Here is a 19,439-nt window from a genome sequence, read left to right as displayed (position 1 = left end):
ATGACTGCAGGCCAGAAGAGGGCACCAGATCTGATTACAGATGGTTGTGAGCCACCATGTGGTTGCTGGGAATTGAACTCAGGACCTCTGGAAGAGCGGTCAGTGCTCTTAACCTCTGAGCCATCTCTCCAGCCCACTAGCCTGCTTTTGAGACAGGGTCTTTCACTGGCTTGGAACCGGCCAAACAGGCTAGGATGGCTGGACAGTGAGCCCCAGGGGCCTACCTGTCCTTCTCTTCCAGTGCTGGGTAACAAGTAGGAGGCAAGACAAACATTTTACTCACTGAGCCATCTCCCAGCCCGACTTTTTCACTCTTAAGAGGTTTACTCTCTCTTGGACTGAAATAATTATTTTATTAGTCTATGTACACAGGTGTTTTGCCTACATATGTGTCTGTGTGACATGTACATTCAGTGTTCACAGAGGCTAGAAGAGCCTCTGGAATCAGAGTTCCTGATGGTTGTGAGCAGCCATGTGCCTACTAAGACTTAAACCTAGGTCCTCTGGAAGAACAGCCAGCACTCTTAAACTCAGAGCGTCTCTCCAGCCGCCCTGTGGACTTTCATACTTTCACTGCCTTGTTGTTACCTAGACAGGTTTAGACCTGGCCTTACTTATTTTTACTTCATCCTTAGCAGTTAGTTATCTCTCTCTCTCTCTCTCTCTCTCTCTCTCTCTCTCTCTCTCTCACACACACACACACACACACAGAAGAAAGAGAAAGAGAGAGAGAGATTCTTGACTTTTGCCTCAAACAAACAAACAAACAAACAAACCTGGTTATTTTTAAAATAACAAAAAAGCAAAATAAGAAGATAAAGAAAACCAAAATAACTATATTAAAAAACAACAAACAAAATATACTTCAAAAATCGAATAAAAATGCCAGCAAAAGTAGTGCTACAGGTTGGAGCTATGAGCAACAGGGAGCCCCACACTGGAGCTCTCAGCCTTGGAACTCCTGAGGGTCACATACTCCACACTCACACACATGGCCCCGCTTTCTGTTCTGAGGTTTTTGTTGTTGTTGTTTTGTTTTTAATTTGTAGTCAGTGGGCAACATTAAAAAAAATTCAAATTCTGAATTACTTTAGGACACATTTCAATGTGTCTGAGCCAGGCAGTAGTAGCACACGCCTTTAGTCCCAGCACCTGGGAGGCAGAGGCAGGTGGATCTCTTATGAGTTTAAGGCCAGCCTGGTCTACAGAACGAGTTCCAGGGCTAGCCAGGGCTAAACAGAGAAACTTTGTCTCGAAAAACCAAAAATAAATAAAATAAAATTCTGATGTGTCTAGCAAGACAATGGTTGGCTGTGTTTTGGAGATGTGGTGAGGCCACCCCCTTTAGACAGATGTATTCTCAACTGTAGGTTTCTTTCCTGTCTTCATTAATATTTCCTGCTTGGGCTGAGAGGTACCCTAGCTTGTGATACTTGAAGTGATGGCTAACCTTGTCAAACAGCACATCTGGATCAACTAAAACCCAAACAGCTGGACATATCTGTTAGGGATTTTTCTTGACTGGATCATTTGAGGCCTGAAGACCTGCCATAGATCTGGGCAACAACCTTTTGCTGGCAGCCTGTATAAAAGGACATGGAAGAAGGAAACTTGCTTTTTGCTTGCCTGCCCTCATTCTCACTGGAATGTTCATCTCTCTCACTGCTGTGACATTCCTTCTTTGGGGTTTCAACATGTGTTACAGACCTGCTGAGATATTCAGCCTCACAGACTGAAGAACTATTGGATTCTGGGCCTTTCTGCAGGGAGACAGCTATTGTTGAGCCAGCCAGACCACAGTCTATAAGCTATTCTAATAGATCCTCTTTTCATGTACATAGATTCATTCTATCAGTCATGTTCCTCTAGAGCAACAGTTCTCAACCTTCCTAATGCTGCTGCCCTTTAATATAATCCTTCATGTTGTGGTGATCTCCAACCATAAAATTATTTTTGTTGCTACTTCATAATTGTAATTTTGCTTTTGTTATGAATTGTATGTAAATATCCATGGTTTCCAATGGTTTTAGGGTACCTCCAAAGAGGTTGTGACCCACAGGTTGGGAACCACTGATCTAGAGAAATCTGACTAATACACTTGGTAATGGTCAGGAAAGGCATATAGAGGCTCAAAGCAACCAGGTATTAGATCCAGAGCTTAAAAATGGCTAGTGGTTCCACTAGTTTGGCTATTTGTCCCTGTGCTTTTTCTAATCATGGTCTCAACAATTCTTGCTCATACAATCCCTCCTCTTTCTCACCGATTGGACTCCCGGAGCTCCACCTGGGAGGAGATGGGAATGAAGGATTGGTTGGGGGGAGGACAGGGGAATCCGTGGCTAATATGTAAAATTAGATTAAATTATATAAAAAAAAATGGCTAGTAGTATCACTGGTAAAAGGTTCCTTGAGAAGAAAGACTTTACCAGTAAGAAGTGAAACTGGCATTCCATATTGAATCAATTTGAGATTAAGGATGAGACAGAGATGTGATGGGGTAAAGGAATGTTACATAGCACATTTACCTTTGTGAGCAGTTGCTGTCTGGATAGTCTCCTAGAGACACCAGGTTAAAGGGAACACCACACAGTGGGCTGGAGAGATGCTCAGTGGTCAAGATCATTGACTGCTCTTTCAGAGGTTCCAGGTTTGATTCCCAACATCCACCTGGCAGCTTACAACCTTCTGTAACCCCAATTCCAGGGAATCTCATACCTTCTTCTGGCCTCCACGGGCACCAGGCATGCAAGTGGTACACAGGCATATATGAAGGCAAAAATGCCTATATGCATAAAAATAAAAAAGATTAAGGGAAAAAAAGGAAACTTCAAAAACAACTTCAAAGATGACTAGGGAAAACTCACAAAGAACATCATGAGGTAATCAGACTCCGATTTCCTCAAGGAACTGTCCTTCCAAATGTTGCATCCTCATCACCTACCTACAGAATTAGTAAGTAGGGTTGGGTGTACAACACAAGGGAGGGGAAGCTCAGCTCTGTCTCAGACATGAGAGGGGGCTACCTGAATTGTGTTCCTAGCACCCATGTCAGGTGGCTCACGGCCACCTATCCTTCAGCTCTAAGGGATCCAATGCACTCTTTTGGCCTCCACAGGCATTGCATCATGCGCGCGCGTGCGCGCGCGCACACACGTATACTTATTTTTTTTTTTAAAGGATGAGCATTCTAAATCATTCTACCTTGCAATGACCCAGTGGAACTCACAATGTTCAACTTGCCTTATTATTAGTTTTCTTTTCTTTTCTTTTCTTTTTTTTGGTTTTTCAAGACAGGGTTTCTCTGTGTAGCTTTGCGCCTTTCCTGGAACTCACTTGGTAGCCCAGGCTGACCTCGAACTCACAGAGATCCGCCTGCCTCTGCCTCCCGAGTGCTGGGATTAAAGGTGTGCGGCGCCGCCACCGCCGCCGCCACCGCCGGCATCACCACCGGCATTATTATTAGTTTTCAAAACATACTTCCTTAGATTAGAAGCCACCAAATGAGGGAGCAGATAGCTTTGTGGGTGAGTACATGAACTTTGGAGTTAAACAGACTTGCATTAAAATTTTAGTTCTTCGGGGCTGGAGAGATGGCTCAGCGGTTAAGAGCACTGGTTGTTCTTCCAGAGGTCCTGAGTTCAATTCCCAGCAACCACATGGTGGCTCACAACCATCCCTAATGAGATCTTGTGCCCTCTTCTGGCCTGCAAGCATGCATGTAGACAGAACACTGTATACATAATAAATAAATCTTTAAAAAAATTTTTTTTTAGTTCTTCAGAAAGGGGAGCAGTGGGTGTGGGAGAGGAAAGTAATGGAGGGCAACATGATGAAAACACATTATATAAGTGTATGAAAATGTCATGATGAAACCCATTACTAGGTACAACCAATATATACAAAAAGGGGAAAAAGACAAAATAGAGGGCTGAGACTAGACCTTTTTCTGCCTCAGTTTCTGCATCCATGAAATGATACTGCTAACTCCCCTCCCAGAGATACCTGATGATTATGTCCAACACTGTGGACACATGAACTGAGGGCAGTACCTGCATACAGTGAGGTCTCACATCTTACCAGAAAGAACACAGTGTATGCATGGATTTCTGTGAAGAGGACTGAGAGTATGGCAACATATGAGAAACAACTATCACAACATCTGAGTGCCTCTTTCCCATTCTCTGTGTCTAATGACACACCCTTAGCTTCCTCTGAGTCATTTGGCCAGTTATGAATGTTCTTTCTGCCTGTTCTGGTACCAGTCCACAGCCATGTTTCCAGTAACACAGTTGTAAATCAACCATCCCAAACTAGCTGGTCAAATGGAGGGTCCCCTTTTCAATGTAAGGATCATGAGAAATTATTTCATTTGTAGAGTTTTCTCAGAGCCAGGAGCAAGGAAAGAAAGATGCAGGATGAAGGCGAGGATGAAGATGAGGTCAAAAGCATAGGAGCTTACTAAAACTACGAGGACAGGAAAAGTGGGCACGGAGAGGAGCTGAATGAGCTCTGAGAAAACTCTACATTCATTAATATTAAAAAATATGGCTAATTATTTTTAAAGAGTTAAATAAGAAATCTATTTCATTTGCTTAAGTGTTTCTGCTAAGGTTCCATAGGCCAAAGCTTCAACATCAGTTAAGTATGTGTTGGCATTTTCTGCTATTTAGTATTAAGGAACGGAATCTTAAGTATGAAAGATGTCTTGTGTAGTATGTCAAAATGTTGAGCAATATCATTTCAGTCTAAACACAGAGATGAAAAAAGAGCAGATGATTTCCCTTTTGCTGTAATTCACTTTGGGATGCATGTCATGAAGAGCACTATACAAAAGCAATTTTCATTGATTGACTGACTGATTGAGGAAAAGGGTGAATGTTCTTTTAGCTTATGTTCATACTGAAGTATGATTCTTATAGCTCCTGACAGCTCTTTACAATTTCTAGTTAAATGGCATGCTACCAAACAAACAAATAAATAAATAAAATAAAAAAGAAGAGAGGAAGAGAAAGTCTTAATTAGAATTTCTCTGCATTTTTAGTAGAGCTGACTTGAGCCAAATAGCTAGCTAGACTCAACCAGGTAAGAGTCACTCTAGTTCTCCTATGCACTGTGTTTGGACATGACTAAGACTGCAACCACCTCATCAACACACTAACTGCTCAATCCACTCAGTGACAGAGGCAGTCTATAGGTACTGCTCTTTTTCTGCACAAGATGCTACTCTCTCTAGAACATTCAAGGAGGTTCTGATGCAGTTTCGCATCAGTGCCCTTATCATTACAAAAAGAATTCATCATGTCTCTAAAATGGCCTCTCGATTCTGCAAACCTTCATCTAATTTGGGTACAGCTTTTGTCTTTTCATGTATCTGAATGAATGCTGATCTCCTGGTTATGAATGTAAATATATAACATGTCCAGTAACGAAACCGGAAAAAAAATCATATATAAACACTGTCTCCAAATTCCTGCAGCAGATCACTCTCACCCATTACTAATCAGTGGTGATTAGCAATCCGACCACTGCTCCTGCTGATCATCTCTTTTTAAGTTTTTAGTTCATTCTCCTAGTGACATAAAAATACTTGAGGAATTCTTCTCCCTTAATTTATGCAAACTGGGTTGTTCTCAGATGTTAAGTTGAAGGAATACTTGAGGGGCAGCAATTCTCACCTCAAACAGACTCACTTAAATTCAACGACTCTTCACATGGGATAAATTTTAGTCCTTGCATAGTTACATCTGTTCACAAACTGTGGAAGATCTATAGTCACATGACAGGTCATAATAAATGCACTTCCAGGTGAGAGGCGGCACACAAGTGACAAGGCCTGAGAAGGTGCTGCGAACCCTTCACCCAGGGTCATTCTTTTTCTGTGGAAGCTTGAGATCACGTTTGCAGTTTGGAACTGACACTCCCCATGCAATTACGCTTCTAGCCAAATATGTCCAGGGTGGGAGGAAAACAGTTCAAACCAGTAAATAATTGCAGTATCATTGCATCAGTTTAGTTTAAAGAGCTGACAAGCCCTCTCTAAACTCCAGGCACAATTAGTCATTAGGGTCTAGTTTTTCAGCACTGTTAAGCAATTTGTAACCCATTCCTCTTAATAGGGTTAGGCATTACTTAACGACACAGATGCCTTGAAAACTGAAACCTCGAGTTATGAAGCAGCAACCTTGTTCATTACCTTCTGTGATAGGCAAATCATCTATAAAAACATCATTTAATGGGCAACCAATGAATAATCAATGGCTCACTTTTCATCTGAGTGTGAAAATGAGAATAATCTAATACAAGTCCCTCTGGTAAGAGTCTGAATCTTGGCTCTGCCACTCTTTCAGGGCTGATTTATAAGGTCCTGGAAAGCTGATGTAAACAGATGATCAATGGCCCATCCCTGCTCATAATAACCCCCAACTGGCCCACTCCCTCTTTTCCAGGTCCATCCCTTCAGGCTATTAGCTCTGTCCGGCTAATTCTTCCCACTGCTCCTGCCTGCTGCTTTTACTCTGGCCATCCGTTCAGTCCAGCAGACTCAGAAGTAATTTTATACGCAGCAGAGAGCGGGTGGAATTGATTTTTCACTCAGTGCTCAGCTCCCATCTGAATAATTATCAATTTTACTGCCTCATAAAGGGAAGAGTCAAAATTTCAAATCAATTCAAAAGAGCTTTTGAGACGACAGAAACTGTGCATAAGAATAGAGGTCAAAGTTGTCAGTGACCTAAGGAGATGATGTCAGATATTACTATACCCCACAGTTGACATCAGAGGCACTCAAGATGATACAACCTAGTGCTAATGCAAATCATATTTATGCTGACTACCAGAGACCAGTCATTAATATTTAAAATGTTATCTGAAAGCTTACATCCCAAATAAATAGAATGTATTCCACTGCTTAATAAAGATATATCACTACTTAGTCATATGCTGTAAAGTGCAAGATTACCAAGTCTTATTAACACACAGAAATGACTTAAACCAACAAACTCATGTTGATTCTGAGTAAAGATACACTGGGTCATCTCCTGCACGATCTTATTACTAGCTTGTAGCCTACTAATTTTTACTAAAAATTTCAACCAACTTAGAAGTGACTGCTCAAAGCTGATGGGACAATACTGTGATGATGACTGACTGCTAGCATGAATGACTTGGTGGTAGACTTGTCCTTTGTCATGGTAGGCAGGGCCATGAATATTTGTTATTTTCAATGATGACATGCTATACGTCAGTGGTCCTTAGCCTTCTCCATCAAAACACACAGGGCTGCAGTGTACTCCCACCTGTCCAGCAGTGACTTGCAGGAAGAAGTGATTGAGAGAAGTGCATCCTAACCATGACAGAATGTGTATTTTGCACAGGCACCCAGGTGACTCTGAGATACCTTGAGAAACAGTGGCTTGAGTTTTAAGGACGTGGGCTTTGGAGCTAAAGAGACCTTGGTTCAAATTCCAATTCTATTACTTTCTAGTGAATCTTGAGGCACCTAGAATATTGATCTGTAAAACTGGGAATGATGCCTACCACATTTCTAGGCTGTTGTGGAGTCCAAATAAGACTTCTTTAATAGTCCTCCCCTCTGCATCAGTCTCTATTATTACTATGTTAATAGAACTGTCACATAACTGATTAATTATATCTTTACAAATATTAAGTTGTTCTTGCATTTTGCACACAATAAATGAAACAGACCATTCAGATCTTTAAAAGTTCTACATCTCTAGCCCCACCAAAAGCCAGTCACTACTGGTACAGGTTTAAGTATGCTACAACCCTCATGTTCTTTCTATGCATGGAGAAGACTGAGGCTCACTGACTTGGAGCATGCCATCACTGAAGGTAACAGATACTCATGGATGAGCTAGAAATCACACTGACCAGATGCTCAATGAGTTCTCTTATTTTATTTTTTTTTTAACATTACCAACTAGTGAGTAGTTTCAGGATCACAGCAAATAGTTTTCGGTCTGTAGTAATTAGTCCTTTGCTAGTTACTCAAAATATGAACGAATTACACTCATGCCATTTGTTCTTGGAGTGCAACTAGTACACTGAAATGTCACTACAAATAAGACTTTTATAATTTCATTTTGATCCTAGTAAAACCATTATATTCAGGAAGGAAACCTCTTCTACTGACTTCCCATTCCATTCTGATCATGTTCATGTGCAATGAGACAGTCTACTGACTCAGAAGACATTGTTCACTAATGACAATACAGTCAGTGGGGTATTGACTTTTGCAAGTCAGACTATTATGGATATACCTGAGCAAAAGAAAACCAAAAAGGGTATACATATGTTTCCCAAATTTTGTGGAAGTACAAACATCAATCATAGTGATGGTCTATCGGTAAAATGGCTTTATTCTCTTTGGAATATTCCTGGCATATACCTTCATTTCTTATGTATGTTATTTCTCAGATTGGCAGAAGTGAGTTACTTAAAACAATTATAAACTTGGACTTAGCCTGTGTTGGCCAGTTAGAAAACACAACTAGGGACTGGAGAGATGGCTCAGCAGTTAAGAGCATTGGTTGTTCTTCTAGAGGTCCTGAGTTCAATTCCCAGCAACCACATGGTGGCTCACAACCATTTATGATGCGATCTAATTCCCACTTCTGGCATGCAGGTGTACATGCCGACAGGGCACTCATATACATAAAATACATGAAAAAATAAATCTTTTTTTAAAAACACAACTGAAAACAAATTGCTGCATTCTCACGTATTAATTGACTGTTTGGAACACTGGCTATGGTCTGAACCATGTGACTTGCAACCTTACGCTGGAACAACTGCTAATCACACTTTCATGAATTGACAGCTCCTGGCAAGGTGTCTGCACGGAGCAGGAGCTCGGACACGACTGCCCCAGCAGCCATGTCCTTACTGCACACTTGAGAGCTGCCCAAGGGGTCCCCAGAGGAAGTCTGAGTTCTGATCCACTTTCCTCAGGCCTCAGGAGAACTATCCTTCTGCATTCTGCAGTGCCATGAACAGCATTGGGATTTTTATGGACGGGTAACACTGAAGCCAGTGTACTCTGCGCTGTCAGGGAAAGTATCAAAGGGAGTCACTGCTAAACATCTTGACAAACATTTATGTAAGTTCAGGGGCCAGAACAGCTCCTGGGAAACAGGTTACCTGCTGCAGCACATCCGGGTTTCGTTGCATAAAGTGTAACAGTCTCTGACCAGCCTGCACAGACTCCCTGCATTGAAGTGGCTTCTTGCCCTCTTTTGCTAGGTGCTTGAAGAGGTAGGTGACCATGTAGTCTAAACTCGTACAGCAGCTGGAGGAGACGACTGTATCTGGACAAACAATAACAATTCATTCCCATTACTGATCTGTTTGTTCATTTGATTATTGTCTCCATTAAAAAGTTAGGATTTCAAGCCGGGCGGTGGTGGCGCACGCCTTTAATCCCAGCACTCGGGAGGCAGAGCCAGGCGAATCTCTGTGAGTTCAAGGCCAGCCTGGGCTACCAAGTGAGTCCCAGGAAAGGCGCAAAGCTACACAGAGAAACCCTGTCTCGAAAAACCAAAAAAAAAAAAAAAAAAAAAAAAAAAAAAAAAAAAAAAAAAAAAAAAAAAAAAAAAAAAGTTAGGATTTCAAAGCACTTCAGTGAAACTCTAAATCCTTGAGAGAAGGGGTTTGGCTTTTTTCTTTAAGCCCTGTGTCTATTAGAGGGTCTGGCATAGAGAAACACTAGCAAGAAAATGACTCCTGGTCTAAACTGGACAGAACTCCCCATTTGGGACTTGAACAAGCTCTGTTCACTTTGACTGGTTGTCAAGCATCTACTTAGTGAAAAGTACTTCAGGGAAATGGCTCCAAAGGGGAGATAGGTGTAAACCCTGCCCTGGTGTCAAAGAGCTCATGCCTTTCCACAGAGGTCACCGCAGTATAAAAACGATATAGGAAGAAGTCACACAGTCACATGCTGCTGCTGCTGCTGCTGCTGCTGCTGGTGTGTGTGTGTGTGTGTGTGTGTGTGTGTGTGTGTGCGCGTGCGCGCGCGCATGGAGGCTGAGGTTGATGTCCAATGTCTTAATCATATGCTAACTCGTTTTCGGGGCAAGATCTTCCACTGAACCTGAAGCTTACTGTTAGCAAAGCCCAGGGATCTCTCTACACCCACCTTCCCAAGATGGATTTCAGTGATGTGTACCATGCCTGGCTTCTCAGAGGGGAGCTGGGACCTGCACTCAGCAGGACTTCATCAACCGAGCCAGCCCTAATCGCTGCGTTTTGAGGGAAAGATCATGTTTTAATGGTGGTCAAAATGAGTTGGTGAAGGACATGGCCTGAGCTAGCTTGGAAAGGTTATTTCTGTGTGATACAAGGAGGAAGATTTTCAGGTAGAGAATAACAAGAGTTGAGAACATGGAGGGAACCCTGGATTTTAGAGCTGGACAGCTCTGGTTTCAAATCCCATCTTTCCCTCTTGTACTGTTACTTTGGAAGTGCTATTTTACTTCCCTCATCATTTGTAAACTATTCTGCAGAGTTGAATGAGAAAAAGGACTTCATCAGTAAATAGCTGAAATGTACGAAGGGCTTATCACATGTTAGTGATAGCATTAAATGTCTTATATGGATTATTGTTTTTAACCTTTTTTTTATTTTTTTTTGACAGGGTTTCTCTGTGTAACAGTCTTAGCTGTCCTGGAACTCGCTCTGTAGACCAGGCTGGACTCGAACACATGGAGATCTGCCTGCCTCTGCCTCCTGAGTGCTGGGATTAAAAGTGTGTGGTGCTGTAGCACAAATCTTAAAAGTTCTTATTAATAAAAACAAGCCTGATGCCAGGTATTGGAGTGAATGCTGGAAGATCAGAGAAGCAGAACAAGCCACAGCCACCTCACTTCTCCAATTCCTCAGCTGATCCTGTTTCCTCAGAATGGAAGCCTCTGAATCCTCATCCAAATGGATCTCAGCTAAACTGTTGCTAGAAGCCTAAAAGCTTAACCAGCTCTAGTTCCTGGTCCTCACACCTTAAAAACCTTTCTGCTTTCTGCCATCACTTCCTGGGATTAAAGCCATGAATCACCATGCCTGGCTGTTTCCAGTGTAGCTTTGACCTCACAGAGATCCGGATGGATCTTTGTCTCCAGAAGGCTAGGATTAAAGGTGTGAGTGCCACCATTTTCTGGTCTCTGTATCTAGTGGCTGTTCTGTTTTTTGACCCCAGTTAAGTTTATTAGGGTGCATAATATTTTGGGGAACATAATATCACCACAGTGGCACCATCACTGTCCTTGTTTTTAACCTTTATCAGTCCTGTAATAGTTATTCTCATTTTACAGGTGAAGCTTAGAGATTTAAGTGACCTGTTCAAGGGCACTCTAAGATCAGGTTGGACAGTAAATAAAGAATTGAACCATGAATGTGCACTGTCAATAACTACGTTAAAACCAAGTATTAAGTAAAAATATATACAAGCATCAAATGTTTTTAAAATAATGGGGGTGGTGCTGGCTCTGTGGCAGAGTACTTCTATATTACATGAGGCCCTGGATGTTCGATCCTTGGCACCCATGAAACCAAACCAAACCAACCAACAACCCCACAGTCGGAACTCAAACGCCGTTACTCCTGGGCTGTCACTCACAGTAAACAGGACGATGCATTTTGGAGGATCAGACTTTGGCTTGCATGCAAGAATGTGTAGGGGATTCATGAAAGAAGGTTAACAAAGTAGGATGGGTTCCTACATGAGAGCATCCAAAAATGGGTGGAGATACATTTAATTTGAAAGTCAACAGAGATGTTATTGAAAGTTTTCTAAGCAAGTAATTGCTATGCAACCATTTCTAATTTCCTTTGTACACTAAAATGATCAACTCTTGAAGGTCTTTGTTTTCGATGGAGACAGGGTCTTGCAATACCCCTGGCTGTCTTCTGACTTGTTGTGCAGCCAAGAATGAAAGGGAGGGGGGGAGGGGAGAGGAGGCTAAAACCCCGAAATTCCCTAGTTGATCCCATTTCAGTGATTTAGAATCATAATATGGTTAGAATGATACCACCCATATTTTTTGGTTAATGATGACATGTTGACACACCCCTGGCCATTTTTGACTACTAAGAGAAATGAAAATGGCAACTAAAATAGCCTATACTTGGGCAGTGGAGGCAGGAGGATCAGCAGTTTGACCGACCTAGGCTATATGAGCTCTTTTCTCGAAAAACCAAAACCCAAGTCAAACTAAACAAAACAAACAAAAAGAAAGGCAGCAGGGTGGATGGGGTGGGGTGAACTGAGAAACAGCTTCTTATCCATCTTATGTTTGAGACACGAACATCTGATAGATCAGAGGCAAAACAGTGACTTCAAGAATGGGGAGCTAAACTAACCTGAGAGAATATTCAAGAGCAGGTATGACCCATGCTTAGTAATACTTAGCAGTGAAATAACACTCCAGCTTGAAAAAGCCCTGGAAGTAGAAAGGAGGAGGTCTGTGGGCTTCTGAGACACGGACAGAGTGATGGAAGCCCATACAGGATCCCGAGCAATGAGAGGTTGAACGAAGGTCCAAAGACAGGTATGGACAGTAGTTTTGGAGAACACTGGGATAAGACACCTTTTGTTGTTTGTTTCTGTTTTTGGAGACGGAGTTTCTCTGTGTAGCCCTGGCTGTTCTGGAACTTACTTTGTAGACCAGGCTGGCCTTGAACTCACAAAGATTTGCCTGCCTCTGCCTCCCAAGTGCTGGGATTAAAGGTGTGCGCCACCACCACTGGAAGGAATATTTTAAGAAAGGAGCATTCCCTGGCTTCTCAAAACTATGGAACATATGACCTGGTTAACTCACTCCTCATTAAGCCCCACACCCAAGGCTGCTCTGTAGGAAGAAACCCTGTTCCCTGCTAACTTGGGAGGCAGCCCAGGAACCAAATACTCATTTCTTGAGTTGTTTTCCTTGCTTTTTCGCCTTCATTTTTCTACATTTGAAGCCTTGATGACGAAAGTAAACAGATTTAAGTAGAGAGCAATATGCTATCAATCATGCACAAAATTTAAAGTCTTCATATAATTTGGTGACCACACTGCCATGCAAGTTGCATTAAAAGGGTCTAATCCACTGAGTCAGCTGCAGAAAAGCCAGGTAAACACTTTAGACTCAAAGGTTGGAGTACACAGCTTTGCAATAAAAGTGAGGGTTTCCATTATGGTTGATTTATGGTTGGGGCTTTGAAAAGGATAAATGTTATTTCCAGGTAATTTTAAGTGTGTGGAATTCTAAGGATTGTGGGCATTTGGTCAAAACAGGATGACTAGGGCTGAAGACAGCACATTAATTAGCATTACCTCTTTTTATCTGTAGAGGAGGCTATTATGTGAGGCTCAAAGAATGACTTCCAAAGAATGCGCAGACACCATGGCTTTTTAACTTTTATGCCACTTCTTGGTTTTTAGGGTAATTTGGAAAGGATTCCATCTGTGAGTCAGACAAGTGTTGTGACACCATTGGGCACTCTGTCCTCTCCAGCAACTCACTGTTTGGCACTGAGATAGCCAAGTGCTCACCACAGGAAGCACACACATCATTAATAGCTGCCCTGTTTACTAAGACCCACTATGGAAAGCTGCTCTGAAAAGTTAACTGTGTACAAGAGGAGCACAATAGAGTCAGGAAGATGATAATGGGGCCCAGTTGAAATCTGGCTTCAGCTCAAAACTCATCATAGCACAAGCAAGGATGAAGGTAGTGGGAAGACATAAATCTGAAAGGCAATTTCCAAGAAAAGGATCACTGGGGAGGACGGGCTGTAGAAACAGGCAAGCAGACTGATTTCACCTCCACAGCATGCAGTCCATGCATGCTTCACTATGTGAAGCTTCACTAGGACACGAAGCATGACAGACTGTGACAGTGCTCCCTCCCCATAGGGTATTTCCCCTTTTTCATTTTCTAAGCCTTTCCCAAACTTTCAATCCCTTCAACACAAAGCCCTATCTATTAAACTAGTTCACAGTTGTCTTCTCCCTTTAGCACTATTTGTGGTGGGAAAGAACTCTAAAGCATTTCTTCAATGTTTCACTAGTAATAGTCTATCAATACTGAACGTTCCATTCAAGAATGTTACAAATGGCGACATACATAACTTGGCATTCACATACATTTTATTGATAATAAACAGGTCCGGTCATGTGTTGCTGATTTAACGTTTTGTTTGCCCTCACTTTCCCTAGGCAAGTACTCATGCTACTCAGCCACCCTCGGTCCAGCAGCCCGGCCGTTCTCTGTTTAGCACTGTGTGCTGTCCTCTACTCCTGCCTGGACTGTGTCCACACCACACAGCTCGTCTCCACGACCTTCTCTCATCACTGCTTCAGGAATTACTACCTCATTTTCTTGTCTGAGTGTTTCTTCACTTATTGTTTATCACTCACCATTAAAATACAAGCTTCATGTCTTATTTCTCTCAGTACTGCCGAGGTATGTAGCATTTGTATGAGCGCTCATTATTCAAGAAATGAGTTGAGAATCCTTAAGAGCTGCTTTTTGTAAGCCTGGGGCTTGCTCCATACTTGTAAAAGATCTTTGCTTGTGTATCATACCAAGAGAGGAAAAATCCAAGTGGCTACTTTCAACATTCAATCTTTATTGAAGACACAGGGTCTAACTCACTGGTCAGCCAGCTAAGCTGCAATAATATAAGAAGTTGAAGGCAAAACCTAAATACAAGGATAACCTCTTCTACCAGGTACCCAGCTGTCAAAGCTGCAACCTTTATCAGGTAGATGTAGCAGGGAGGTGTGATGACGAGAAACAGGAAAGACTCTAAATGTAACTTTCTGAGCAATACTGTACTCATCTATATACTGAAAATATTACCTAATTAATTCTTTCAGTAAGTATTTAGCAAGCACTTGCTATACAGGACCTGGAAATAAAGTAGTGATCAAGACCCTGCTCCCTTATTGGCCAAAGGGGTCCAGTAGATACCCTTCCCCAAATATTGTTGGGTATTCCTAATGCTATTGGCTACATTCCACAGCTTGACGGTAAGACACTTCACATTACTGAAGATACCACATACTTATGGCATAGAACAAAGAGACATCTGTTATGGGAATTCTGAAATCCTTGTTAGAAATCTAGCTGGTGCTCAACTGGAAGCTTTCTCTCTACTGGCTAGTGTTCATGGTATTGGAAAGCTTTGTGCATGCCATCAGAGGAGAAAAGTAATCCCCAAGCTCCCCCATCTATGAACTCTTTGAACTACAATAATGATCTGCTTGTAAGAAAGGCTCACTGGCGCAATGTGGTATGAGTGCTGTAAGAATATTCAACTACTTTTAAAAACTGGATTTCAGGACTGCTCCATGAGATGGAATTTATACCTGAAATAGTTAATGAGGGAGAACCTGAGATGGTCATGGGCTAAGGGGAAAATCTATTATTAGTCTGGGAAATGAACATAGCAATAAAATGACACCTAACGACACATTTCTATACCCACAGATCAGTGTAGCACTCAGTCCTCATCAGAGAAGCTTGTTCTTGCTGTAGATGGTAATTAATACAGGGACCCACAACTGGACAGTGTGCAGAGAGTGAGAGACTTTGGACTGCTCAGTCCTAAACGGGATGTCATTATCACACAACCTCCTCAAAGCTCAGAGATCTATGCAGAAGAAGGGGAGAAGGGGAGAAGGGGAGATGGTGTCTGGGAACAACAGATACACATATGAACTCATGACAGCATGCACAAGGGTGGCACAAGCTGAATGAAGGCAGACAAAACTCATGTCGTGGAGGAGGGAAATGGCACAAAGTCCCTTGCTCACCAAGAAGCTATTCACAACTGGCAGCTGCTGGAGAGGGAAAATTGGTTTTCTTCAATGGAGTGATATTGGTACATCAACCACACTCCATTGCAGCCCTCATGTTAGGAGTAGTGTGTGTGTGTGTGTGTGTGTGTGTGTGTGTGTGTGTGTGTGTGTGGTGTGATTTTGTAAAAGAGAAAGAACATGAAGTTGGGTGGGTAGGGAGGGGTGGAGGATCTGGGAAGACTTGGGGGGAAGTATAATAATATGATCAAAACATATTGTATGAGATTTTCAAAGAATAAAGAAAACATAAAAAACAAAACACTACTCCTGCCCCTGAGAAGCTTATGCTCCAGCAGGAAATGAGGACAAACAATGGTTCTAGAACACTTTGCCGACTTTTGGTATAAAAGATGTTCATGAGAATGAGATGAGTGAACACAAGAGCCCCTATGACAGAATCAGGCACAGAGTGTGTGTCCATTGTCACTGTGTACACAGTGTATTAGTGATATGGAGTTGACTAATGTTTGGGACTTGATGTTCGGCACCCTTTATAATGCTGTTTTGTTGAGCCTCTTGGGAGCCTTGCTGAAATGCAGATCACAGGCCTGACGAATATTAGACTTTGAGACTAACGTCTGCGTGCAACTGATTCAAAACCCATAATGTTACTATGATGTAAGATAACAGAATGTCAAGCTAAACTGTAATAACACAAGACAAGACTCCTGCTTCTTCCCACGAAGGATTAACTGCTATGAGGATTTCCCCTCTTGCCATAAACAACCAGAAACAGGACAAAATATATGAAACACAGTTTTCAATTACTGCACAACAAGAAGTATAGGAATATTAAACCAGAGAGGAGGGAAATGAACAGGGTAATACCTACCATTGCTGGAGCACACTGCCCAAAGCAGTAGACAGCAGGACAGCAAGGGCGACCCAAATACAGCCAAGGGGTCTCGTTGAGTTGAGAGTAACAGACTGAGCTATGGAAGAAGACCGAGGCAGCTACAATTGTGTATGAAGTACCAGAGAGTGGAATCACAAAGGGGACAATTAGAGAGAGCTGTCAGGGAGTCTCTCTGGTGTCTTCCTTGCAAACATGAGAAGAAACTCACCAAAGCTGAAAGCTGGAGGCCAAAAGATTCCTAATTATCACAAAGGGCCAGAATAGCTCCTGAAGACGCTTCTAACACACTGCAGTGTCCCCAAAGTGCTATCCCTTATACGGGACTCAACAACTCAAAATCAATGCTCTTCCTCAGCTGAAATGAATGAAATTAACCCCAAAGTCACTCAACTAAAAGAACAAAATCCAAAATTTTAATCAAACACTATACAAAATAAAGTTCACAATATCTGATATCCAATAAAAAAAAATCAAGGCATACATAAGGAAAATATCTGATTCTTAAAAATAAATCATTAGAAAACAATGTAGACATGACTTTAGGAGACAAAGATCTAAAATGAGTTCTTATAATAACATCCAAGTAAAGGAAAGCAGGCGCTTGAGGAGAGAGTGGAAGATAAAGAGAAGACCAGAGGTTGCTGCAACAATTCAGCTTGTAGTATTAGCTATTCAGGAGGCTGAGGCAGGGGGATTGCTGGAGACCAAGAGCTCATGGTCAGTGCAGGCAACAAAGTGATACCCTATCGTGTGTACATCCATGTAAAGAAATGGGATTTCTAGAGAATAAAACTATAATATCTGAATAAAAAGTACATTGATAGATTAAACACTGTAGAAACAAATCCGTGAACTTGACACTATACAGCACTATAGAAATGACTGAGAACGAAGAAGAAGGGAGAGAAGGGCACAGCTGAGCTGCAGGCTACCGAGAGGCTTCGAGCACATGTATGACTGGAGTTAGGGCTGTAAACGGACACACAGACTGCGGCTCTTTCAAAGTACGCAGTAGGTGCGGCCTGATGGCGCAGGCCTTTAATCCAGTGCTAGGGAGGCAGAAGCAGGCAGAGCTCTGTGAGTTGAAGCCAGCCAGAGTTACAGAGGAGACTGTCTCGAAAACCAAAACAAACAAAAAGTAAACTTTGATAAGATTATTTAAAGATGCCCATTTTAAACACATAGAACACCAATAAAAAAATAAAGGCATGCTGATAAACGCATGGGGGATAGAAGATGGCTCATTTGAAATATTTAATTAGAGCTGAGCAAGTTGTAGCATGCCTACAATCCCAGCTACTCAGAGGCAAGGGCAGGAAGAGGGTAAGTTCAAGGCCAGAATGGATTATACATTGTTGTCTGAAAAAACAACTAACCAAACAACAGATCAACCAAAAACACCCTCTACTGATCTAAACCCAACAAATTAAAACAAGTATAGGCTTCAGTCTAAACAAAAGATGGAAGAAAAAGGCAAGTAAGAACAAAGATCAGGTGGGAAAACACACACATGAGCAGTGCAGACTCAGACCCAAAATACACGGGGAGTTACACCACACACCTGGAACTCTATTGAAAGGGCAGAAAAAGTCAGCTTTGCTACACAATCTAATCCCTGCTATCTCTGCATGTTGGAGAACCTCTATGGCCTCATTCCCAGAAACTGTGAACAGAGAGGCTTCACAGTGGGGAATTAAGGCTGCTATTATTCATGGGAGGCCCACTGTAAGCCCAAGGGTCCTTAGAACTGGAAGAGAAGAAAAGATGTCAGCCAAAAGATGTCTTTATAGAATTCTTAGAGGCACAACGCTGCTGCTTTTGATGATGGGGACACTGGGCCACAGACTAGGACTATAGACACCTATCTTTCTCAAGACACGAATCCGTGCTGACATCCTGATTTTAACTCGGACCCAGGCCAGACATGTAAGGTCTAAAAAGGGTAAGGGAATACATTATGTTTTAAGGTATCAAGTTTCTGACAGAGCAGAAATAAGTGCGTGTGCTCTAGAAATAATCAATTTTAAATATAAAGACATTTTTTATAAAACGATGAAAAGATTCTGGGGTGGTGAGATGGCTCAGTGGGTAAAGGTGCTTGCTGCCAAGCTTGATGACCTGAGTTTGATTCCTGAGACCTCCTTAGTCAAAGGAGAGAACTGATTCCTGAATGTTGTCCTCTGACCTCCACATAAACACTATGGCACACGTACCTCACTCCCAAATAAATACATGTAATTAGAAAACCCCAGATATTATCAGACAGAATTTTCAGAGAAAAAAAATATTACCACAGATCATGAGGGTCATTTTATGGTAATAAAAAAGGTAAATTCAAAGGAATACCATAATTTCATCCTGCCCCCGACTTCCCTTCTGGATAAGAGCACCCATCCTGCCCTGGACTTCCTGTCTGGACAAAAGCTCCCATCCTGCCCTGGACTTCCCATTTGGACAAGAGAGCTCCCATCTTGACAAGAGATAGAGACTTCCTGAATCTGTCAGCTCTGTCTGAACCAAATGAGCTGATAAGACCAAGAACGAACCACAAGGAGATGGGCAGACGTCAAGGCAGAACTACACACAACAAAATAAAGAGCAATACAGCATCACCAGAACCTAGGCCTCCACAACATCTAGACCTGAACATCAAAAATTGGAAGAAGCAGAAGAAAACAGCCTTATGAATAACATCATGAAGAAGGTACAGGCTTTGCTGTAAGG

General features: G+C 42.1%; 1 protein-coding gene across 2 annotated transcripts in view; it reads right to left on the bottom strand.

Moving 5' to 3' along the window:
• The window catches only part of Ranbp17 (RAN binding protein 17), a 341,764-nt gene that overhangs the window by 23,807 nt on the left and 298,518 nt on the right, over window positions 1-19,439 (bottom strand). For both annotated transcript variants that reach the window (XM_037200543.1, XM_037200544.1), the window contains one exon: window positions 9,160-9,326. In XM_037200543.1, coding sequence (XP_037056438.1) covers window positions 9,160-9,326 — 167 coding nt within the window. The remainder of the gene's footprint in view (window positions 1-9,159; window positions 9,327-19,439) is intronic.

Source organism: Peromyscus leucopus, chromosome 8b (assembly GCF_004664715.2).
Source record: "Peromyscus leucopus breed LL Stock chromosome 8b, UCI_PerLeu_2.1, whole genome shotgun sequence".
Lineage (NCBI taxonomy): Eukaryota > Metazoa > Chordata > Mammalia > Rodentia > Cricetidae > Peromyscus > Peromyscus leucopus.
Note: the sequence above shows the minus strand (reverse complement) of the source record. Positions and strands in the feature narration are given on the sequence as shown.